This window comes from Carassius carassius, chromosome 33, assembly GCF_963082965.1.
Source record: "Carassius carassius chromosome 33, fCarCar2.1, whole genome shotgun sequence".
NCBI lineage: Eukaryota > Metazoa > Chordata > Actinopteri > Cypriniformes > Cyprinidae > Carassius > Carassius carassius.
Genome location: NC_081787.1, coordinates 8849952 through 8876693, shown reverse-complemented (window position 1 = coordinate 8876693; position 26742 = coordinate 8849952). Strand labels below are relative to the sequence as shown.

Genomic DNA, 26742 nt, shown 5'->3' with positions numbered 1-26742 from the left:
AAGAGTATTTATGTGTTGAGAGAACATTTTGTATAATGTATTGGAACTATTGGTATTGTTTTGCTACTGATTAATTGCTTGTAATAAAAAAGAAATAAAACAGAATCAACTGCTGTCCTAACAAACTATTTTTTTTTCCCAGGCACTTGGGAACTTGCTTCTGTTTGCTTTGGCATCTTGTGTTTTCCTGGCAGGCTCCCTGTTAACTGCATATTTAAAGATCTGGGCCCGTATTCATAAAGAATCTTAATGCAAAAAGTAGCTCTTAGTGACAAAATTCTAAGAAAATTCTTAGAAATGTGGGCGTTTACTCTTAAAATTAAATAAAAAATCCTAGTAAAGAAAAAAGTAATTCAGAAAGCATCTTAACCCTTAAAAGAGGTCTTAAGGTCAAACTTGTTATGAGCACAGATGATGACTTTTAAGAGGCTTAAGAGTTTCTTTAGCAGAGGAGAAAATGGCAGAAAGATGAAGAGGCAGAAGAAATGTGTTGCAGACAATGGATGACAGTGAGTTAATAAGACGCTATAGATTAGATCGTGCAGGGACCATGTTTGTGACTGATCTTATTAGAGACGTGCTAACATCTCCGACACAGCGCAGAAATGCCATAGCGCCAGAAATTAAAGTAATCACTACATTACGATATTTGGCAACTGGGAAAATGCAACAATGCAATAGTGATGATTTGGGTCTGTCAAAACCTTCTGTAAGCAGAGTGATCACACAAACAATTACAGCACTTTCAGAACATCTTATTGTGTCGCAGTTCATTTAGTTTCCACTGGACATTCCCACCTTGCAGGCTAAAAAAACTGCATTTATGAATATAGCAGGCTTATAGGTGCGCACAAGCAGGGGGAATGAACCATAAATAGTTTGTGCTATACGCTCCCATGTCTGCTTCTTGTCCCTTGCTGTGACACCCGGCCCAGAATTTTCCTTTAAGAATGGCCTTGTGTTCATCCACTATCTGGGCTAACAGTAACTGTTCCTCTGTCCAGTTTGGCTTTCTCGCCCTTCTTGGTTTTGATTCCATGTTTGATACATTAAAACCAACATTCAAACCGCTACTTAAATAGGACAGCAATCACTGTAATTTGAAAGAGTGGAACAATTTTTATCATTCCAAGCCAATCAAATACCTTATAGGAAAGTAAAAGCATGGTAAATAAAAAAATGATTTATATACACACATATAATGTGTGTGTGTGTGTGTGTGTGTGTGTGTGTGTGTGTGAGAGAGAGAGAGAGAGAGAGAGAGAGAGAGAGAGAGAGAGAGAGAGAGAGAGAGAGAGAGAGAGAGAGAGAGAGAGAACGGTCAAATAGGAAGAATTACTCATGTAAATTCACAGTGAGAATTAGGATAGACCCTATACTTAAAATCAATCTTTTTTTTCCTTCTTGGACAACCAACCAATCACAGTCTTCAAAAGATTGTGTCATAAATAGCAACGGGGTCAACCCCGCCTCCTCACTAAGATGAAAGTTTTTGTCTTTTCTTTACTCAGAGTTGCTCTCAGATCGGATCGGTCCCGAATCGCTCTTAAGCTAAGACTCCTACGTAAAAGTTTTTAAGCTAAATTAAGAGTTTTCTGAGAGGAATCTTAGAATCTTTATGAATACGGGCCCTGATTCTGTACGTTATGTTACCACAAGGTGGCAATTGTGGATCAAGTTTTAAAACAATGTTCCTGCCAAACTATGAAGAGTCTTACCACTTCCATAAGGCCTTTGCAGCTGCTTAGTTGCATGTTTCTTGCTCTAGCATTTTAACTGCTACCAATATTAATTCAAGGTGTTGTGTAAGCTCACGTGTATTTGAATTAAACTGTTTTCCCTTTCTGGCTAGGCAATACATAGAGTTTTATGTTTGTGTATTTGTTGTAGCTATTTATTTAACTGAGTCTGAGGCTTTTCATGAGGGTCCCCATCTTTTCTGAGAAGTGATTTGTCATGACAGACTGACAAAGACTGGACAAGCAGTTATAAGTGTATATAGTCAAGACAAGAGTACAGTCTAAAGCTCTACAGGTTTAAATAATATGTTCCCGATGTACTTAAATGACTACATAGTTTGTAATGCTTTTGTGCATGTGTCCTGTTCTCTTTACTGGAGACTATCATTATTACATGTTATTGCTTTACATATTCACACCAATAAATTCAAGTACAGAACATGTCAAAGCAGCATTGTTTACAGGCAGCACTGTGCACAGGCAACTTCTTCCTGGTGGAATATGCTATTGTAATTCATTTAAGGTCTTCCTGACAGGCCCGAGTGTTCCTGTTTTTGTAATTTATCAGCAACTGTTGAAAAAAGAAATAGAAAAATAACCAGTCTGAGATAGTTAGCTGAATTAAAAGGGTCTCCCAGCTGGGCCAAGCTAGTGGTCAGATGGTTTAGGTCAGACATGCACTCCCAGTGAGACCAGCTGAAAAGTGTCAAAAAATCCTTCGGAAACTTGTTTTTCAGCAAGAGTGGAACTTGAAAAGCTCTCACCCCACTATAAACATATAAAACATAGATACAACATAAACCAGCCTTATCTGGTTTGCTCTTGGTTTTTTTTTTTTTTTTTCAGGGCCAGCTAAGAAATAAACAAAAACACATATTACGTGGAAAATGTGATTATTACCGCGTTTAAGTCTCTCGCGCTTGCACTGTAGATGAGGCGAAAAGACAAGCGCCATTCTTTTCCATTTGGGACTGTTATCTCAGCTGATCCGGCATCGGGACAGTTGTCTCATCCATGCTGGAGCGGTAACGCTGAGCGGATCATCTGGAGCTCCTGTGTGCCATCAACACGAAAACAATTCCAACGTGGATAACAGAACATCGACTTAATCATGCGCAGACACTCGTACAAATGGATACGCATTCGACGCGTCCTGGAAATGTCGGGGACACTTTGATTTATTTGTCCGTATCGTTTTTGAAAGTCTGTTGGAAATATTCTGCCGTTAGGAAGTATTTGATTGTTGCTGTTGTGTGTTTTGTTTATTTGTTTTTCACCGTTCATGTCAGTCGCGCGTCTACACGCAAGGACAAACGTCTTGATCTGTGGACTGGAAATAACGTTTATTCGCAGAGTAAAACCGACCAAGACCCCGCTGATGGGGAGGTGAATGAATCTGTGAGCCCGACTAGGTCTAATGTGGTGTATATTACTCTCAAATCTAAGCGACACAAACCGGCCATCATCAGGGGCACAGTGCGACCCAAACTCCGGAGAAAGAAAGTTAAAGTGACACAGCAGGGTGGTACACAGGGCAAAGTGAAGGACGCGGGACACAAAAACATTGTTAACCCACGACTGGGATATTATGAGCTTGATGAAAGTGACATTGGTTATTCATCCATAAGGATATACAGTGAAAGAGCTCCTCCATGGTTCAGCAATGACGATATCACTGCCATGCGCTTTCTAGCCGATAGTAAAATTACGCAAATTGGTGAAGTGGCACCTCGGGGTTTTTCTTCTTTAATTTTGTTTAATAGTGCGACAAATGGCACGGACGATATTGATGAGTGTCGTAAAAGTTGCGGTATTGTTAAGCGACCCTTGGACATGAGTGAGGTGTTTGCCTTTCATCTGGACAGGATTTTGGGACTGAACAGAACTTTGCCAGCTGTCAGCAGACGATTCCACTCTCTTGGAGGTAGTGTACACTGTAAATATATATATATATATATATATATATATATATATATATATATATATATATATATATATATATATATATTTAAAACATAAGAAAATACTGTTTCAGGCGTTTAACTTCATAAACTTGAAGTCAGTGTTACTTGCCAGTTCTTTGCAATTATTTGTGAAATTTGCTAAACATGTTTTGAGTGAAAATTGTTTCTACTCCATTTTAAATGTACCTATTTTACCCTTTGCATTTGTGTTTATTCAAACATAAAAATTTTATATTTATTTTTTGTCATTGTTTATACATGTTCTGTTTAATTTGTATGTATTGTGAAGTTTAATTGTTTTTAATAATTTTTTGCAGCAACATTTTATTTAACATTGGATTAGGTTAGTAAAGAATATATTATTTTGGATGCATACATCACAGTTAAAATTGTTTAATTGCATTAGATAAAAAAAACTCAATATATTAAAATATCAATAAATACCAATTGGTATTAAAATCATGTTTTGATTTAAAGTAATTTATATCTAAGAAAAGCGAAGTCACTTCTAAAAAATCTGAGCAAAGCATCATTTGATTTGATTAAACTTTATTGTCCTCAAGGGCAATTCTTTGTGTAGACAGCAGTATACACATACATATAACAACACAACACACACATTACAATAAATCATTTAAAAACCTAATTGCAGCAGGTATAAATGAATTTCTATATCTATTTATGCTTCATAGATATATTACTATAAGTATTTTCTGTAATGGGATAGCCATTTCAGTGTCTTCAAAAGCTTCCATGAGCTATTGAAAAAGCATGACTGATGCTGACTTAGTGAATGTATTCATTTTCATCTTGTTTCAGATGGTCAGCTTTGTCCAGTGGTTTTGTGGGATCCTTCTTTAAGCCCAGTAGAAGACCAACCCTCTGAGAGATTGAACTGGGGCTCATACCAAACCTCTCTCAAACACAAGTGCTGGCATGGGGGTGTCATACCTAAACCAGAGTGGAGCTGCACCAGCATCCACCACCATGAATGGAGCAAGCTTGTAGTCTTTGATTTCCTCCTGCAGGTACTCCACTATCATCTTTCTACATTGCTGAAGAAACTGTAACTTTGTTGATAAGTAACATTTGTTTTGAAAAACATTTTATTTTCATTTAATTCCTTAAAGGGGTCATAAGATGCTTTTTACAAGATTATTATTTTGTGTATTTGGTGTAACAGAATATGTTGACATGCTTTAATGTTCAAAAAACACATTATTTTATAAATACTGTACATTATTGTAGGTCGTCTATGCCCCGCCTCTCTCAAACGTGTCATTTTCTGCAAAGTCCCTCCTTCCGACAAGCGCAGTCTGCTGTGATTGGCCAGCTGACTCAGTGCATTGTGATTGGCCTAACACCACAAGCACTCATCGGAAATGTAACGCCTCTTTCCATAAATGCGAACTTCATCTTTCAAAATAAATGTAAAGACAGTTATTAATGTCCTTAGTTTTACCATCAGTTCAAGCACGAAAGGGAAACAGAGTGATGTGACAGACACAGTGATGAAGCTCATATGTGTTTGCAGTACACAAGCCACTGACAAGACAGCTGACTCCACTGTGTGACCGTCTCTCTCTCTCTCTCTCTCTCTCTCTCTCTCTCTCTCTCTCTCTCTCTCTCTCTCTCTCTTCTCTCTCTATCTCTCTCCCTCACACACACACACACACACACACACACACGACACAAATAACTGCATTTGAATATTCAATAGCAAATACTTAAACTAATAACAAAACATACTTACAGTAGGTGATTCAGAAGGGCAACATTGTCATAGCAAAGTCAGAATTACTTCCTCTCCTAGCTTCACAAAACGGTCGTACATAAAATGTGTTGCTGTTCTGTTGTAAGTAACCTTAAAGATTCCTAAATGCATCTACTTTCGGAAGGCCAAATAAAGTGCTTCTGCTTTCGCCTGAATACACACAGCATCTCCCTGACATGACTACTTCAACACTAACTGCAGTTACTGAAACCACACCTTCTTTCTTTGTGTGAACATTTGGGCATCATTAAGCAAATATTTCCACATAGTGATGTAGACATCATGTTGGGCGTGTTTGAATGAGCCGTTTTAGGGGGGTGTAGCAGAATCTTAACTTTAATAAAGAACACTCTTTGGATTTGAGACTTTGGTCTTTGCAACTTTACAGATCTTCTTCATGCACCAATAGCTTGTAACACTCCAAATAGAATGGAAAAATGTAAATCACTTTAAAGCAAAAATATTGTGTTTCTTCTCAGATTCATGAGCGTCTAGATAAAAACTGCTGTGGATTCAAGCCTCGCCCAGAGGACACCTGTATTGAGCTTGGTCACCATGAAGAATGTAGAGACAAGGATGGCATAGAGCTGACACACATAATCCACTGTAAACATGAGCCACACCACCTGGTTTTCTTCAACAACAAGGGCTACTTTGACAGAGACGAGGGGAATCTGAACTTCAGGCTACTAGAGGGAATCAAAGAGTGAGTGAAATTAGCAGACCTATTTCACATGTTCAAACATGACCACTTGATCTTTCATTTGTATCTCATAATAATATTGTAAGTGTCAAAAATGAAAAATTATTTTTGCAGAGATACTATGCAAATGTTCTTTAAAAAAAAAAAAAAAAACGTTCACACATACTAGTATTCCTTTTTAATTAAAATGTCTTGTGAGTTGCAAAGATATAGTTAACCGAAAATTCAAAATTACAAACTCAAAGAAATAAATCCTTACAGTTTGTTTGATTAAACTACAAGTCACCACAGTTTATTTTTAATTATAACGGTTTAAATAAATTATAATTTGGGGTGTCCTCTTTTCTTGCTCTTACCAGAGAATCTGAGGTGGTTTTTAATTTCTGCAGCTGAGACTGCAACTAAGAATTAATTTCTGTGAGGCCACAAGGTTGGTCTTTCAGTAAGCCTCCACCTCCACAACAGCACTGAAAACATAAGCAAATACATACACCAACAATCTGACTTGTGCTGTCTGAGCTAAGGGATTCTGTTGGCAATGCTGCTAATGTGATACCTCTGGGAACGCAAGCTCACTTGTGCAATAACATAAATAATAAAAAAGTGGTTATTTCCTCCAAACTTAGTTTGTTTTAATAATTATTGAGTGCATTACTATATTCCTTCAATACTTTTCCCTTTCAGGCTACCAGATCAGTCTGTGTCAGTGTTGAGGTCTCAGCGTCTCAGGGAAAAGCTCCTGCAATCGCTGTTTCTCGACCAGCAGTACTGGGACAGTCATGGTGGCCGTCAAGGCATTGAAAAACTCATTGATGTGATTGAGAAAAGAGCCAAAGTCTTGCTCACGTACATTAATGCCCATGGGATTAAAGTAGTACCTATGAACTCTTAACAAATGGAGCTTAAACTTTCAATGTATTTGAGAAACCACTATCCATTTGGTTTCCAATGAATGTTGATGTGTTAAACAGCTAAAATTAAGCTCTTTCAGTCAACATTTTATGCACTACAGAAATTAAGAGTCCAGGGCTATTTTTTGCTACCACTGACATTCCCCAAGTTAAAGGCACTGTAAGTGATATGATCTGTTTTGCTTCTAAATTTGACTGCCCCTTATGTCCAAAATCCTACCCACTAATGACATATCAGCAAACCTGATGTATGTAACCAATCCAAATATTCAAACTGAGTCCTTTGGTTAGTTACACATTGATGTCTAAGAGCCAGTCTGTTTTAATATTTACAGAGCTATGAGTTTGTCACAGAGAGCGGTGCGATTTCTCAGGATACCTATTTTAGTTACACTATACGTCAAAGAGTGTGCTATTCCATTAACAGCACCAAAGCACTTTCAATTCCAATTTTATAATCAATGCATGTTCCTCTCAATGAGTAGTTTCAGTGAGTTATTAATTTCAACTAGCAGTACAGATTTATAACAAAATTTCTGCTATAATCTGCACATACAGTACATATGTTTTGTCTGCTATGATGAAGGTGTTCATGATGATGGCTCCAGCATCATTATTGCTAAATCTGGACATGTTGCCGTTAAGATGATATGAATCTTCTTTCATATGAATAGCAGTATTCCCTGTGCTCTCAGAAGTGTTTATTTTTTGTACTATATTGTTTGCATTGGTAAAAAGTATATAATTAAAGTGTTACTGATCAGTCCATCGCATAATCATTTTAATATTACATGAATTTTAGCCCCACCATTTTTCATCTTTGAGAAAACATGATCATCTTTGAAATGGTTTGAAAAGTGCTTATGTATTCACTGTATCCCCTAAACAGCTATCATGTTCATGCTAGGAATACTTGAGTTTGAGTGCAGCTGAGTTCAACTGTCTTTTTGCTTTTCAGTTCCCCTCCTTATTTGTGTTTTGGTTTGCCAGCCAACCAGCCAGTCAGTTCTCAGAGCCTAAAGTGACCCCTTTTGAAATTGTACAGATTTGCTTACCCACAGAAATTAGCTCACACAATGGTTCTTTTATGAGTGTGAAAATACTTAATGTTTGGCAGCACTACCCAGAATGCATTTTAGATGTATCTGCTCTGCACAGTGGACTTGCTGTGTCTTGCCACACTCTTTGCCAGACAAAACCAAGTCATTTGGAATGTCAAATCACCTCTGCTCATCTAGATGATATGCAAACACATGTGAAATACTCAACTGCTAATGTTCGCCATCCCTACCTAAGCAATGTCATTTCGTTTTCTCAATTGAATGTTCGCTAGAAATAGTAGTACAGATTTTTTTTACACTGTAAATCCACAGTGAAGTGCTGTTTGCATTATTTAAAATGTAGCATACCATAATAGGAATGGAAAGAAGCTGATTTTGAGAGCTGATTTTACATATGACCTAGTTTTATTTCCATGTTTTAAGTCTAATGAAATTCCTTTCAGTTGACACAATGATTCCAATCTAATAACTTCCTGTTTCTTCAGTCGAGTTTAAAAGTGTAACAGAGTTTAAACAGTGTAAAACATGCCAAGATATTTACCACCCTGTGTATGTCTAGAGAGACCATTTACACTATTTATTTTCCTCTTTTGAGCTTTCTTTCCCTCATTTTATATCCTAACAAGGAACGTTTTATACCAGTTGCTCTGATCACTTCTTTTGCGAGAACATTACCATTTTTTTTGCTTGCATTGCTTGTAATTAGTATCAACTCACAGCTGTTTTCATGCTGACATCTCACATTTTTGTGTCCTAAAATTCTCCTCTCGTTTGCTTGCACCAGCTGACCTGCTCCATTTTTTGAGCAAGCATGGAAAGGAATTTTACACTGCTGTTCACTGTCTATCTTATTTTTCTTCTTTCTTTTTTATTGTTTCTATGACAACATCACTCCAACAACATCCCACCTAGTTGGCAACAGATGTACAGTATGAGTTTGACCGGTAGAAAGTATCAGACAGAACACAAATAGCAATGAGAGCTCATACCTCTGCACAGAAATGTTGGCATAACACGGGCACATTAACCCCCCTCAGTTTCCCATCTGGAATATGAGTCTTGATCAACATTAACTTGCACTGTGTGTAACCAAAAATGAATAAACAGATGTTCGAAAAAAGGAGATTAAATCAAATATCAGGGCATGTTACAACCTGAAAATGCACTGTGTCATGTGATAAAGGAGGTTTTCAATTGTGCCACTGCTGATGTTTGCGGAGATGCATGTTAGTTATGGGTTTTTAGCTTGGAAAGATGCAATCTGCGTGTAAAAAACGGCACAACATGCCTGAGGCATATAGCCAGGTTTCCTTCAGTTGCTCCATTATGTTTGTCAAAAATAATCTCTCTTTGGGGACTGTGTGCAGCTGTCAGATCTAACAGTAGGATACAAGCCATTTAACTCTTCCCTGACAACAAAAACTCGTAGGAAAGTTCATTTGGGTGGAAGTAAAGACAGTGATTTGATCTTAAATGAATAGTTCATCCAAAAATTGAAATATTGTCATAATTTGTTCGATTTGTAGGTCCAACCCCCATTTTTTAGTAGAACACCAAAAGAGAGTTTCTGAAGGAGCTCAACACAGCTCTTCTTCATAAAACAGCAGGTCAGTAGCAATATACAGCATCTCAATCTCCAAACAGACTGAAAGTAAATCATAATAATTCACTGCAAGTTTCCCCTTCATTACAGCCCTCAAATCAGCTATGGTGCTTGGATATCAGTGATGTCAAGCATAAATGTCTACAACACATCCTGAGAACAATTATTGATCTGACACACCTGGCATTATACACTCTTAAAAAATAAAAGTTCTTTATCGGCATCTGTGGTCCAGGAAGAAGCTTTAATATCCATGGAAACTTTCCATTGCACAAAAGGTTTTTTATGGTGGAAAAGAAAAGTTCTTCAGATTATTACTTTTTTTTTTCAAATGGTTTAAGAATTGTTCACTGAAATGTCCTTTGGGGAACCCAAAATGCTTCTGGCATCGCTATAAAAAAAAACCTTTTGGAACCTAAATGTTTTTATCACACATCATACTAAGCTGTTATAATGGATTCATAAGACTTGGAATATGCATATCATATTAGTTGTGTCTGTTTGTTTTTATATTTATTTATTTATTTAACTTGACAGATGTGTCACTTTGAAATTGAACTTAGTTTTTTTTTTAATTCAAGTTACGGCACTGTTTTATGTATTTTTTGGTGAACTATCCCTTCAAGATTTCTCTCTCTGTATGTGTCTCTCTTAAATTCTCAGCCATGCTATAATGTGGCTCCTATTGTCTGCCTGACAGGAATGTACCTAGAACAAAGAGTAAAATAAGCTATGTGTGAGAGATTATGATGTGTGCATGTCTTTGTCTATGAGAGTGATTGTACGTGTGTGTGTGTGTGTGTGTGTGTGTGTGTGTGTGTGTGTGTGTGTGTGTGTGTGTGTGTGTGTGTGTGTGTGTGTGTGTGTGTGTGTGTGTGAGTGTGTGTGAGTGTATTAGAGAGAGAATAGTCACTGGAATGTTTACAAAGGCTCTCACTAAAGCTGCCTCTGTCCCCATGTGCTAGGGGTTAACCTCGCATGAGAACTAGATTAGGGGACCCAGCACACATGTCCAGTCAGCCATAGAATCGGCCTGCTGTTAGACTTACACACAGTTAGCAGGAACCCATGTCATTACACTTAATATAGGCATGACACAAAAGATAACTTTAGAAGCCATTACAGCTCAAAATAAATCTTCAGCAGTGAAATTATGTTTTTAATCATCCCCAAACATCCTTTGGCCCTTTCCGAATGTATTCAAGTTTTTGAGGTTCTCTGAACAAAATTCTACTTCAGCCGATCAACAAACATGTGGCCAAATGGAAATGTATTTGGAGATTTTTGAGGAAACTAATATGTTCAGAACATTCTATGGACTGAAGTACTGTAATGACTAGTGCTACTGTGGCTGTCATGTAATAATAACTATGTTGTCCAAAGATGAAGATATTCATTCAAACATAAACGTTCAAGCTGCTGGTTAATTGACTTGATGATACAACTAGCACTTGTTAGTTGGGAAATGATCGGTGTAGACAGTGTTGGGGAGTAACTAGTTACATGTAACGGCGTTACGTAATTTAATTACAAAATTATTGTAACTGTAATTAGTTACAGTTACTAAGAAAAAATGAGTAATTAAATTACAGTTACTTATGAAATTTTTTACGATTACAAAGGGGATTACATTTGAATATTTACACACATCCACATACAGATTTAACTGATTTATTTCCCAAATTGCACTGACTATTCTGAGACATACCGCCCTAATAATTTCCGGGATGCGGAAACACAGTCTGGTTCGTAGAATCCAGTCATAAAAACGAAATGCCTAACGCGGACGGAATATGCCACATTTTGGATGACTAAATCAAAAGTAGGTCAGTACACTTGAATCAAAACATGACATCGACTGGTGTCTGTGAATATAAAGCCCCAAAAATGCAATATATGACTTGCACATTCTGCGTTTCTGTGGAAATCAGGCGCGGACTGGACACCGGGAGAAACGGGACAATTCCCGGTGGCCTGGCAGACGATTTTGCCCGCTATTTTAATATCATTATTGTATAATTGCCTGCCGAATGTACTAAAGCGATCATTTGCGAATCCGCCATTTGATAATTAAATCTCTAATAAATCATGAAGTGTTAGTCATGACTCGCGCGCTCTCCGCGCCTCCGCCAAACGTTTGGGATCAGACTCAGAGAGAGAGAGAGAGAGAGAGAGAGAGAGAGAAAGAGAGAGAGAGGACTGCTGGAGCAGAGAAGCAGAACTACTGTTCAGGGTTTCAGGTCAGTTTCATCTGTAAAGATGCTTTTTTGTCTTTGTTTTTTTATTTATTTAATCAAGCAGCAGCACGTTGATCATCAGTCATCACTCAAAATACTATATAAAGGACATCATTATTATCAGTTGTAATGTTACAGTAGTAATTTAGCTGAAAAAATTTTTTTTTATAGGTTTAGGGGGAGCTACGACAGACAACAACACAACCCTTACGAAAATTAACATTTTAATATTTAACTTTAAATCCAGAGAAAATGGTTAGCCTACTATTGTTTAACTGTGATAACCAAAAATGTAAAATTATTTTACAAATGTATTTATTTAAAAATAAATACAAATCCATTTGCAAAAAAACAAGGTTATTTTACTTTTATATAGGCTAATAAAAGCATGGTAATTTTTTGTAAGGGAAAAACATGACTCGTGTACAGTATTAGGATTTTTCTATAAAGATATTGTAGTATTGTAGAGTATTGTATTGTAAAGTATAGTTTTGTTCAATCTTGAGTATTAAAGTCATGAGAGAGATGGATAACAGGGCAAAATAAAGAGACTGAAGAGAAAAATGGAAGTGAAGGTGCAGTTCAGGAGAGAACTTTTAATTATTTTGCATGTCCCCAAATTAAAGATTTAAACCTTTTTTATGTCAGGTCCATACAAAAAAATAGTTTTGACCATGAATTTGTTTGTGTGAGTTTGGATTTTCCAGTCTGAATTTTTTTCCCAGTCCGCCCCTCCTGTAAATGAATGGCAAAGACATAGTTTCATTTACTACATAGGCCTACTGAAGCTCGCAGTGTTTTCAACCTCTGCTGCCACAATATAGGAGTACACGAGCACATAAACATAATTTCTAGAACTGCTTTGTGTCACTTAATGAGCATTTTACTTATTTTGAGAAAACTATCATCATATACAGAGACAGCAGTTTCAAAAAAACACCAATATTTCAAGAGTTTATTACACAGAATACATCACATGCTTATTAGATAACTGTATTTAAGTTGATGTATATGCTTTTATTTATTATTCTTTAATTTTCACAAATTTAGAAAAGTAATCAAAAAGTACTCAAAAGTAATTAGTTACATTACTTTAATAAAGTAATTGAAAAAGTTACACTACTATTACATTTTAAACAGGGTAACTTGTAATCTGTAACCTATTACATTTCCAAAGTAACCTTCCCAACACTGGGTGTAGATGCACGTAACACCTTATTTATTGTTGTGTCAGTTGATTTATGAGTTGAAGTACTAGCCCATAAAGGAGAAGGCAGGCCTTGTTTGGGTGTCTATATTTGGGAACTGTAAACTATGCTGAAAGTACCTCCAAATGGGACCAAAACGGTGTGTAAATCAAGACTTAAGACAGCTGCTGGACATTATGGCAAATATAAAATGCTCTTGGAAGTCTAAAAAGTCAAACTGGCCAAAATTAGTGTGTTATACAGAGTGAATATGATGGATTAAATGACTATTGATAAAGTGAACTGTTTAGTGTTTGAAGTGTTAAATTTAAGTGTCAAATTTAATAACATCTTTTATGTTGAAAATTTGTGATAGAAGTTAAAGAGAATAGTATAAAGAGAGTTACAGTAAGTGCTGTAGAGTACAGTACATTACAAGCATATTAGTACTCTCTTTTCCAACATTATGGAAAGACATTCTGGGAAATGACTTGAGCAGGAAGAAAAACAGGAATGGGCAGCTCAGAGCAGACGGCCAGCGAATGTGGCAGGATGGACAAGAGACAGGGAAGCAAAAAACTCATTCCTGCTGCTCAGCGTCATCCAAAGGCAAGAGGAACTGAAGCTGCAGTCCTCAGTTTATTCATTCTAGTTTAACCTTTCACTCTCTTCCGCTGTAGTCTGCATGCCAGGAAAAGCTAAATCTCTCTGTAAGCAACTGTAGACATAGAATAAAAAAACACAGTTATTTCACATTTAAGATATTCTCTCATATGCAGCATTGGTGTATATAATTCACATACTTTGAATGGCTGTCTGTTTTGTCTGTTTCTGTAAATGTATAAAGAGAGTTACAGTAAGTGCTGTAGAGTACAGTACATTACAAGCATATTAGTACTCTCTTTTCCAACATTATGGAAAGACATTCTGGGAAATGACTTGAGCAGGAAGAAAAACAGGAATGGGCAGCTCAGAGCAGACGGCCAGCGAATGTGGCAGGATGGACAAGAGACAGGGAAGCAAAAAACTCATTCCTGCTGCTCAGCGTCATCCAAGGGCAAGAGGAACTGAAGCTGCAGTCCTCAGTTTATTCATTCTAGTTTAACCTTTCACTCTCTTCCGCTGCAGTCTGCATGCCAGGAAAAGCTAAATCTCTCTGTAAGCAACTGTAGACATATAATAAAAAAACACAGTTATTTCACATGATATTCTCTCATATGCAGCATTGGTGTATATAATTCACATACTTTGAATGGCTGTCTGTTTTGTCTGTTTCTGTAAATGTTTAACCAAGTTTTAAAATTATATTGAAGGGATGGTTTAAAGAAGAGCTCAAGAAAAAATAAAACTGACTTTTTTGAGTGGTACTGTAATTCAAAATCCAAATAAAATTTTAGATGAGAGATGTCCAAAATTAAGCTCTTCTGCCACCTGCTGTCCAAGAGAGATATGTATATGTTGCGCCGTTTTGCAATCTTGTATGGTTTTGTCAGAATCAGATTCGGAAAGAGCTTTATCACATACAAGGAATTTGTTCTGGTGGCATAAGCTTCAGTACATAGAGACAACATCAACAACACAAAGATGATAGAAAATAAAGATTCATAAATAAAATACACACACACCTGGATGAGGCCAATGACTGTTTGCTTGACAGAGGGGTCAGTAGAGGAGCAGTCATTGGAGTCCAGGAAGAAGAGCAGTGGGGAGAGAAGAGAACACATCCCTTGAGAGCTGATGGCTGATAGGGGAATTTCCCCATTCTCACTAGCTGTTGTCCGAAAAACGATTGAGGGAATCAGTGGCAGGAAGAAAGTGATGTTTTGAAAAACACTGATGCAGTGCATTGACAGAGAGTTGTAATGTAATGAAGGAATCTCTAATCTCCAAGTTTATTAATGTGGACACTGTCTGCACGACAGCAGACATTTGGTCAGCACAAAACCGCAGAGACATTCTGCAGAATTGGCATGTACACGTCTGAAAGCTTGGCAGTTGCAGCATAACTAAACAAAATCCATGCAGAATACAGGATTCAAAACAAAGTCAAATCCAATGTAACTGACAATGGAAGCAATTTTGTGAGTTTATTATAAGAGATGAGTCAAAGTCAGATGATTACTGTGATGAAGTGAGATTTTTGGATTTCAGTGGTCTTCAGGAAGAGGGAGATGGAGAGCAGTTTTTTTTTTCTTCCACAGCATCAGCGCTGTGCTGCTCATACATTAAATGTAATTGCCACCAATGAGATTCACAAAGCAACATCAAATGGGCCATCACATAAATTACAGAAGTGTCATTGCTTAATCTGAAATAAAGAAAGCACATTGCTCTTCACTGACCACAAGTGATTCAGGAGATTGCAATTTGCATTTGACTGTCCCATCAGTCACAAGATTGACTATAACTATAACTATAGTTCAGGGCTATAACAAAAATTGCAGGGCTCCCAGAAGAAAAGCTGAGGGAGATCTGTGACAAGCTTGACATTCCAAGTCTTTATCAACAAGATTCTGCATTCCTAAAAGAGTACACTGAGGTTCTGAAGCTTCTAGCTGTTGCCATTGACATTATGCAGGGTGAAAGCAAATTTTACTTCTAATCCCTATACTTTGTTTAGCCTCAAGACAAAGCTCCTTGAAAAGATGCCTCATTTGTTTTAGAATGCATACGTTGTCACCACTATCAGTAAAGCTAAAGAAGAGCGCTTTGGATCAGTGTTAGCCAGCCATGAAGCAAAGATTGCAACCACAACCCTGCCAAAGTTCCGCTTAAGCTGGCTTAGCCTTGACAAAAGAGATGACATGAGGAGAACCCTCCTGCAGGAAGCTATTGCTCTGGAACCTATTGCACAGTCCAGCTGTGGTAAGAGATGACAACAGCTCTGTGAATCTGACAAGGCAGAGGAAAAATTTTCATCAAATTATCATCTGACAGCACAACTATCTGACACTTCTGTTCAAAAACACTATCATAGCTATTTGACTATTTCTTGTTATGAAGTCTGGTTTTGTGGTAGCTGCATGTGCTTTAAAATAAAATTATTATAATCTTAATTCAAGAATTAAGGATTTTGAAAATCTGACCGTGATCAGAGTTGATTAACAGCTGAAAACATCCCTTAAATTTAGAAAAGTAATCAAAAAAAATCAAATGTAATCAGTTGTTTACTTCAATAAAGTAACTAAAATAGTTACACTACTTAATACATTATAAATATGGTAATTCATAATCTGTATCCTATTAAATTTCCAAAGTAACCACTGCCAAACAGTGATCAGAAAGCCTCAAAGCTGCCCGTGGGACAGAGTGATATGCATCCTTTATTGTGGTGTAACAGTGGTCCAGTATGTTAACAGTCTCTGGTAGGAGATGTAACGAGCGGTCTGTATTTTGTCAGTTCATGGCAAAGATTTGCCTTATTAAAGTCACCAAGAAGGATAGAGTCCGGGTGTTGTTGTTTTGCGTCATCCAGCTGTTGCACCGCTGCGTTCACTTATGCCTGTAGATGAATGTACACATGAAAATTAACAAAGAAAAATCCTGCGATGAGTAGAATGGCTCCCAGTTGATGAAAATGCTTCTAGATCGAGACAGTATATCTTCTTCACTAATGTTACATCTGTACAACACCTTACATTAATGCAAAATCATGTCACACCATCACACGATTTCCCTGTTGATTCTGCATCGCAATCTGCTCTGAACAACTGGAAGCAACACCGGTAGATGTAACACACTGGAGCTATTGGAGAGCTAAACACAGAGGCAGCCATCAGCGGCACCATTGTACACTCTCCGCAAAAAAAGGTACAAAAGCTGTCACTGGGACGGTACCTTTTCAAAAGGCACACCTTTGTACCTTAAGAGTCCATATTGGTGCTTTAAAGATACATATAATTACCTAAGGTGTACATATTAGTACCTAAAATGTACAAAATACCTTTTGAAAAGGTACCACCCAAGTGACAACTTTTTTTTTTTCTGATAGTGTATATACAGTATCTGGGTATAATGAAGTTAATGAAGCTATTGAAATTATGCCATCACTATCTGTGGATGACCTTAGAAAGGAGGAATTTGCACTAGCCGGTTCCCATGGCAACCGAAATGTTGAGGGCTCTGTGTGGATACTCTGTACTCTCAGACACTGTGCACTTGTAGTGCTAGCAGCTCTTTCCACCAGTGAATTAATCAGCATCAGCTGGCCACCAAAGCAAACATCTAGCATGCACAAGGAACATCTTCCTGAGGAAACAAAATTAATGATGAACTAATCTACAGACCGAAAATGCATTCACCAGCTGCTCAAACATAGTGTCTGTGTGCATACACTGTTTGTCTTAGCCCCATAACCTAAAATCAGTGGCCCCTTTCATATTTCATTCAGTATTGCTTTGAGTTCTTGCTTTTATGTCATTGTTTGACCTGTGATTTGAGGACCGCTCCACTTGGAGAGTAGATTTGTGTGCTGGAACCCCAGAAGTCTTAACTCTCCTCTGATAGCGACAAAGTGACAATTGCTAAAAAGGCCTGCTGAGAGCATTGGACATTTAGAGCCAAACTCAGTGTGTCCATCTGAGAGAGTTTTTCTCTGGGGAAATAAAGAAATATCACACTTTTATATCAGCTTAGAGGCACTGTTACCGAGCATCTCTATAGACCATCACCCAATAACTCTGATGCAGCAATGGTTGTAAAAATGCAGGTTTTTGTCTTTTTCTGTTCAATTCTAGACAGCAGATTACAATTTAATGATGATTGCACATTCAGATGATTTGCTAAAAGAAAAAAAGGAACCGTGATCAGTACAAAAAGTTTCGCTTAAACTTACAGTGAACAAGCTCTTGGTCTTCACTTGCCTATACCTGCTGCCATAAAAACAACTAGAAGCTGCTTTTGTAGTTCTCAAAGGAAAGAAAAGAACGCAAACAACATTTTAGGAACAAAAGCTATTTGATTATAAAATCAGTAGCAAGCACAGTACAAGACTTCAGGATCAACTCATTTAGTGTATATTGTATAAATGGGGGTAGGTAGTCTATAGGAACTCTTTACACAGGGTGATGTAAACATTGCTGATAACCTTAGGGTGTATCAGACCCAAGAGTTGTATTTAAAATATAGGCTATAAAGAAGTCAGTATCAGAAGTCAGAAGTCAATGAGTAATAATATTGGCCTATGGCAAACAAAGGCAAGACAAGATAAAATACTGTAGTCCAAAGTTCCTTATATATATATATATATATATATATATATATATATATATATATATATATATATATATATATATATATATATATATATATATATATATATATATATATATATATATATATTAGTGCTGTCAATCGATTAAAAACTTTAACTAGATTAATCACACATTTTTTCTGTGATTAATCGCAATTAATCGCAATAAAAAAAGAAATGTTTTTGTACGTTTTTAATATATTTTTTAATGTAATAATTTCACAGTTAAATTTAAATACTTGTTTAAATGACATCTTTTTATGAATGAAGGCCAGTATTACTGATATTAATACAGCTACTGATTTTTTTTTTTTACATTTATTATTAGGCTTCAAAAATATAACAGTTTTTAATTTAAGTAAACTTAAAACAATGCTAACATAAACCCATAATAAATGTCATGTTTACTCCTGCCCTTCCTGTCTTAACAGTTAGGAAATATACAGAAATTTAATAAAGTTATCAAAGTTATATGCAGTCTGCACTGCATAAACTATAAATTAAATAGTTAATCCTTATTAAAGCTACAAAAGTTATTTAGTCAAGAGCAGCGAGTCATTTTCTCTGTTCCCTTTGTTCTTTAACTTTACTGACAGGAAGCTTTATTGGCTGCTGTCCCTTTAAGAGCAGACAGACACGCGGATCTCACCGTTTATATACTGTCTATGGATCTCGCCTCATTCTCTCACAACTCTTTTTGTTCATTTTAGACTTTATATAAATCATTTAAGATTGCTCTTATGAGGATAATCGACAAAACTGGCACTTTGGGATGTTTATTGTTAGTTCAAGCGCTTAAGAGAACTGGATTCTGGCGCCCTGTCTATGCATTAGACAGGTGTGTGTGTGTGTGTGTGTGTGTGTGTGTGTGTGTGTGTGTGTGTGTGTGTGTACGTGTGTATGTCACATAAGGGCATTCACAGACAGCGCATTCTCTTTTGTCTTGCCGCGCTTGAAATGTTTAAAAGCATTTAAATGAATAAGAGCGCGATCATATAGGCTAATGTAAATCTAGCCAACGGATGGCAGAAAATACGGATGCTGCGTTAATTGCGTTAAATATTTTGACGCGTTAAACCAGACAAAAATTAATCGCATGCGTTAACGCGTTAACGTTGACAGCACTAATATATATATATATATATATATATATATATATATATATATATATATATATATATATATATATATATATATATATATATATATATATATATATATATATATATATACGTATTTAAGATGAGTCAGATGTGCAGTTCATTGTAGTAACTATCTCCTTCTTCTGAGAAATAGGTTCTATTAACCAGTATGGATGTGCTAAATGAGTCACCCTGCTGACAAATGCAGGAACATCCTGTGCTCCAGAAAAGTCAACTTTTGGTCTGAATCATTCGTCACATGAATGAGCCTCAACAATCACAATCAGTGAAAAGCCAACTGGAGATGAATATTTAGCTGCACCTGCTCTCTCGCAACATGGCAAGACTGCCTGGACATGTGGTTTCTTGAAACATCTTTTTCCTTGCCCGTTTTCCTTGAATAATTTCAGTATTACAATATCTTCTGCAGTCATAGAGGTGTATAAAACAGGCTGAATTTGATTTTCTTATTGACTGATAAGGTTCTCATCTGCCATTGCTTTCTAATAAAATTTGCAGTGATGTTTTTAAACGTGACGTGATTGGTCATGTGGCACAAGAGAGCCAGTGATATTTGGCAGCAAACGAGAGCAGCACCATTTTGAAACTGAATGTGAATGGCAACAACGAATGGGAAGAGTTTCAGTGAACAACAATTTCAATTTCTGTCTTTATACAAACCATTATGTATTTGTTTGGCACACAAGGACTGGAATTGACAACCACTGTACTAGAAACTTCCAGGCAGGTGTGTTGAGGCAAGTTGGAGCTAAATTCTGCAGGCAGCAGCTCTCCAGGGCCGAGTTTGGACACCCCTGCATTAACATAACAGCTAAATATTGCTATATTTAATTTATTTAACATAAACTTAAGGTCATTAAACATTGCATTAAAACTATTTTTCATTTACACCGATCACAAACAGTTTTCAGTATCCTTCTTTTCATTTTACATAACCTCTTCATCCACTCTTTATAGCCCACATTACTTCAGGTAGTGCTCACTGCAGAGCCATATTACATTTATTATAAACAGACTTTCAAAAAAACTGATTATTTTCTTATGACATGAGAATTCCTTCGACAGAGTAAATAATGAAATATAATCAAAGCAGGGCATTACAGCTAACATCAACTAACATTGGTAGCAGCTAACTAGCATCAACCTAGGACAATTTATAAGATTAATAATTTGATAAAAACTCAATTTAAACCACTATCAATTTATAACTTCTGATTATGCTCTAATAAAATGTTGCTGAAGTATGTTTTTTTTTCATTTTTTTTTTTTCGTGAGCTAACAGCATTTTTAATGTAAACACCCTTTACTGCTATGAAAGTAGTCAAAATGAAAATCACATGGCAATCATCATAATCATATGCCTATTAGTTTCATGTTTCATGCATAAACATGTTTCTCTGGGTTTGTTATGTAGTAGAAGTTCATCATTGGTAGCCACAACCACTGAGCAGTGAATTTCTTCCGCTGGCGCCGAGTCATAACAGCAATTACGGAAGAGGAAGCAAAGGCAGACACACCATTACAGTGGTTCCCAACCACTTTCCTGGAGGCCCTCCAAAACTGCAGATTTTCCATGTCTCCTTAATCAAACACAACTGATTCAGATCATCAGCTAATTAGTAGACTCCAAGACCTGAAATGGGTGTGTCAGACAAAGGAGAGATGCAAAATGTGCAGTGTTGGGGGGCCTCCAGGAACGAGGGTGAGAACCACTGCACTATTGGAAACAGCTAATGCTCATCAGATTGCATAATGAACAGAAAAATCAAGAAATATGAAGTGAACATGTGTCAAGAAATCAATATGTCTTCAAATGCGCGCACTTTTACTAAAAGACCTAAATGACGCTGTTCATTGGAACTTTAACGTGCCAGCCTGCCTAAGTTTTGTCAGCAACACGAAATTTACAATGCAAATTTAACTTAAGCGGCTACCTCTTAATTCTCTATGCAGGAAAAAGCTGCATGAGGACAATCGGTGATAACTGATAACCTGTTGGGATGGAATGACATGACGGTAAGAGACCGACATCATTATTATTATATTTCTTTGTATAAAACGATATCGTGATGTTTGGTTACCTATAGGCCTAGACCTTGTGCTCTCACATAACAGTCCTTTAGATGGCCATTGGAGGGCAGTGCTTCTCTGCAGTTAACAAAGCTTACTAAATAAATGCATGGAGTGTTTTAATGTGAATGTAACTGTTCCTGTTATTAGAGAAAGTCATTTTGACATAATGAAAGCAGGCCTCCTGGCCATTACAACGTTAAGAGCTCTGAGATGCATACAGTTTTGCCCAGCTATTGCATAATGTGGCTGTTCAGTTTAATTTCACAGGTTCACCACAACCCCCACAAAAATGGGATACAATACACATATATAGCAGACATGAGTAAATGACAATACACTGATGAAAATTACCAAATGAAATGACAATGGTCACATAGACTCTGAAGCCTAATTTCACATCTGAAAGACAAACAGATGCTGACAGTTTGATTGACACAGACTATGTTCGTTTCTCTCATCACACAAATGAGGCAGAGCAAAGTAGTTTTCATCAGGTTCCTTCATTATCACTGTGATGAATCATCGTGCATCATCACAACACAGGTTATTATCATCATAGCTTTCACTGTACTGTTTTTTTTATTATTCTAAGGGGAGGGTTTGGGAGCTATTAGCAAGCTATAAATACATGGAGAAAAAAAATAGACAGGAGGCCTTTGGATACATTTAAAGAAATTAAAGAAAAAAAAATAGGGAAAAATAATGAATTATTACCTAACATTTTTTTTTTTTGTATGTGTTGAATTGAGAACCACTGACCTATGGGCATATTCCATTTACATTTGACAACTAGTAATTATTCAAATGTCCTTTTTCTTAATTTGAACACTACATCTTTTCTTCTTTCATATTAAACCTAACAAACTTCATTTTGTCAAATATTTTTCTTGAAATCTGTGTTTGCACATTGTTACATATAAATGATGCTTTGATATATTTTGCAATGACTTTATATATATATATATTCGGGCATCTACTGTATGTTTCTTTTATTTAAACCTGAAAAAAAAAATCTTAATATAAGCCAGACAAGGAACAAGCACTGAATGGCTATATATAGAAAAAAACTGACATTTCTAGATGGTAAAGCCTGCGATCTGGTTGTTCATGAGTCCTAAGATTGTAAGATGCTCCAGTCAACAAGGAGTGAAATAAATATACTATTCCCATTGCTCTTCGGCGACAGAAATTCAATTAAACCTGTTTAATGACCCTCTGTGGAGCTCCTGCCAGATGCCTACAACATTCTGAATGTGATTTAGAACTGTCCTTGTGAAATAAATTGCATCTCAAGCCACCCCGGATACCACACGCTGAGCTAGCATACTGAAGGTTAAGGCTGCATATGTAGTCTCTTAAATATTCAATCTCGAAAATAACAGTCTTTGTTGTATTTCCATTTTACACAAAAGCATGAATAATAAAAGAGAAGGAACATTTAGTCAGCTGAAACAGCACAAAGAAACCCTAGATGCTTTTTAAGTTGTATTATTATTATTATTATTATTGTTGTTGTTGTTGTTATTGTTATGTGTGTGTTTCTTTTTCCCTCTGTGTTTAAATCGTATTTGTTCGTCACACATCCTCAAATCCATCTAATCCAAAAAAAAAAAAAAAAATTCTGACCCAAAATTCTAGCTGTACAGCAAAATAATAGATAGGAATGCAAAGATTCACTCAAATCATGATTTGAGACTGAAGACATAAAGTAAATGGAAAAACTGTCATTTTATTAGTCTGTTACTGCTCCTTTCTTTTGTGAAATTGAAATATAACAAAACTACATTTAAACTTTAAAACAAACTTTGAATCAAAGAAGGTACACAAATAAAAGAAATCTCTTAATATGAACAAAATAAGGCTTTTGTCTGTACTCTTTCCATTTAAAATTAGAGGCAACCACTGGATTTTAATCATGATCTAAACAAAGATGCTGTCACACTTTATAGACTTTTGTGTTTGTTTTCATTTGTTCCCTCATGTTCCATTGACCTACTTTCTGTCTCCCCTTAATTGTGTCATTATGTTGAGGTGTTGCCAGGCCGTTATCGTTATCCTTCCCGTATAAGATGTATTCAGTTCAGTGTTTCTGGGTCCGGTCTTACGTCAATATGTACGTGTGGTTCTACCTTCATCTTCGTCCTCATGCGTTCACTCATGCACCCACAACGTGTCAGATGCAGCACATATAGTAGCACAGCATGAGTAGTTTTTAATCTAAAGTAGACTGTATAATTTCTAAATTCAATGCAACAACAGAATGGTCTGAATGAAGTTTTGTGAAACTATGAAACTATATACTACATAAAACATATCTGAACGAAACAGCAGACGAGATGAATACCCATGTGAATAACCAATGCAGATTCACTATCTGATAGCAGGTGGGGCTTATGAGCAGCAATGATAGTGTTTCCTGGGTTACCGCTGTAAACAAAGCAGTGCTGCTTATGAACACTACTTTAATATGCATTGTTCAGAGGCAAGATAAAAAGAAAAAACCACAAACTTTTCTAAAGACAATCAGGTCCCCTTCAGAGATACATTCATATAAATATTCATTAAATTCATTTTAATTACTGCGGTATGACATATTGCTGATTCAAATGAACAGAAGAACATGTAATTGCACATAATTGTCTATGACTTTCATTATTAGTGTTACAATAAATGTGTGTGTGTGCATCATCGTAGCACATTTGGCTTTCTCAGTCTTGTTTTTATTCAGGGACTTCATATTCTAAGGGTAGAGTTAGGGAGCTATTAGCAAGCTTTAAATAGATGGAGAAAAAAATTTAGACAAGAGGCCTTTGGACACATTTAAAGCAATGAAAGAAAATAGAGAGAAATATGAATAATTACCTAAACATTTATTTATGTATAAGTCTGACATAATTAACTCTGCAACATGTTCCAAAGCTGTTCTGTGGAACAAAAAATAACAATGTACATAAAGTCATATAGTTTCGGAGTATGGAGTTGGGGGTGAAATATAAATTTTTCTTATCCTCTGATACTTTCTCTTTTCCCATACTATATTCCATATATGAATCATGCTGCCTTGGATAAAATATTATATCAAGTGGCTTCTGCAGACATGATGCTAAACATTTTTTCTCAGAAGCAGTGGTAATAAGCAACTGATACCACACATGTTATGGCCTGGCAGAGAACATGATGACATCTTAAACTCTACAACATTCTAATTTATATTGAAATGTATTTTAAATAAAATTTAGTGTGTGTTATCAGTAACTATTAATGATGAATACAAATGAGAAATTGTTCTGTTAAATTCATTAAATCATTTTGCCCACTTTGATTGCATTTATTGCATTTAATCAGGAACTCAGATTTGTCGAGTCATTAGTTGGACTCATTATATTGAACTCATTATTTCAGTGATGAGCTCACAGATAAGTCATGAGCACATCTGTGATCTCATCAGACACTCAAAGCAGCTGTGCTCAGTTTTTGAAGTGGTCTATCGTGAACCAACTGTTTTCTATGTTAATATAAAATATCATTTTCATCAGCCAATACTCCAGTCTTCAGTGTCACATGATCCTTCAAAAATAATTATAATATGCTGATTTAATATCAATGTTGGATACAGTTGTGCTGCTTAATAGTTTTTGGAACTTCCTTTTTTTCAGGATTCTTTTGTGAATATAAAGTAAAAAAAATAATAATAATAATAGTAATATATATATAGTAATAATAAACACTACTGTTCAAAAGTTTGGGGTGAGTATTTATTTATTTAATAAATTAATGCTTTTTTATTCAGCAAGGATGTGTTAAATTGGTTAATTGGTTTATTGATAATAAAGACTTATTTTGTAAGAAACTATTTCTGTTTTAAATAAACACTGTGCTTTTTAACTTTATTAATCAAGTAATCCTGAAAAAAAGTATCACAGGTTCCAAAAAAATATTAAGAAGCACAACTGACTTTTTGATACATTTGATACAACATTGATAATATATCAGCATATTAGAATTATGTCTAAAGGATCATGTGATACTGAAAACTGTAGAAATTCAGCTTTGCATTACAGAAATAAGTTATATTTTAAAGTATATCAAAATAGAAAAACATTATTTTTAATGTTAATATTTTACAATATTACCGTTTTTTTCTGTATTTTCTGGTCAAATAATCCAAATAATAATAAAGAAACACATAAAAAAGTATTTTAAACACATAAAAATCTTACTGATCCCAACTTTTGAACTGCGGTGTATGTCAGATGTTCAGTAAAACCACCTGCCATGCACACTGCAGCAAAAGGTAACCAGACCAGAAATGCAGTGCTCTATTACTTCTCACAGGGTTCAGTCAAATTAATGGGAATGGTGCGGAGCCAGTTTGTTTGAGGCAATGGTTACACAGTGCTAACTATGCTTAGCCAACTATGACTTGCTCTGTGAATTAAGAACTTCTTCGGCAAAAGAAAGATTGCTTGCTGTAAATGTAATGCAATACTTCAGCAAGTTTAGTTAGTGGTTGCACATGAGAATTTGTTTTAAATGTCAGAAAATGCCATGCTTTCACATTATTTTTAAATTACCTCCACATTGCCAGCCATGCTCAACTAAGTAATGCGAGTCTAGTTAATTTAAGGCAATTATAGAATTGGATGTGTGCAGTTGGTTTGAGAAGAGGTTAGAGGAAATATAAAATGTGCATATAAACCTGATTCTAAATGCATGGTCACTTTTACGAAGTGCAATCATGCAACAAAGGCTTTAATTTAATACTTAAAAGTTAGCTTATTTGAATAATAATGACCAAAAATATTCCTCTTAGACAGTCTATAAAATACATATTTTCACACTCAAATTGATTCGCCAAACCTTGTGTTTGAGCCTCCCATGCTTTTAGCCTTTAATAAGACCCAGAGACCCTTTTAGAAATTGTGTTTCAAGAATTTACAGCAGAATGTAAAGCAGCCTCCACAGAGACATTATGCTTGACCAACCTCAGTTCAGTGTGGCATCTGGATAAAAGGCCAGTGAAGCTCTAATGGTTGGCGTCATACAACATGTTTTTTGTGGGCAAATCAATATAGT

At 36.0% G+C, this 26742-nt stretch overlaps 1 protein-coding gene and 1 long non-coding RNA gene across 2 annotated transcripts in view; both read left to right on the top strand.

Annotated features, from left to right (window-relative positions):
• Positions 1–2662: 2662 nt before the first annotated feature.
• LOC132114225 (Golgi-associated kinase 1B-like) lies at positions 2663–7145 on the top strand. Its single transcript, XM_059522339.1, has 4 exons — positions 2663–3663; positions 4523–4731; positions 5957–6183; positions 6865–7145. The coding sequence occupies exons 1-4, from the start codon at positions 2871–2873 to the stop codon at positions 7070–7072; spliced, it is 1437 nt and encodes a 478-aa protein (XP_059378322.1). The 5' UTR covers positions 2663–2870; the 3' UTR covers positions 7073–7145.
• A 130-nt stretch (positions 7146–7275) lies between these two features.
• LOC132114224 (uncharacterized) overlaps positions 7276–26742 on the top strand; it is a 534277-nt gene continuing 514810 nt past the window's right edge. The window contains exon 1 of the long non-coding RNA XR_009425264.1: positions 7276–7828. This is a non-coding gene — a long non-coding RNA (uncharacterized LOC132114224). The remainder of the gene's footprint in view (positions 7829–26742) is intronic.

What these genes read in the sequence shown, in the direction of transcription:
- LOC132114225 (XM_059522339.1), top strand. Translation starts at nt 2,871, where the DNA reads ATGGATACGCATTCGACGCGTCCTGGAAATGTCGGGGACACTTTGATT. An exon ending in ACGATTCCACTCTCTTGGAG is followed by an intron (nt 3,664 to 4,522) that starts GTAGTGTACACT and finishes ATCTTGTTTCAG; the next exon opens with ATGGTCAGCTTTGTCCAGTG. An exon ending in CTACTAGAGGGAATCAAAGA is followed by an intron (nt 6,184 to 6,864) that starts GTGAGTGAAATT and finishes TTTCCCTTTCAG; the next exon opens with GCTACCAGATCAGTCTGTGT.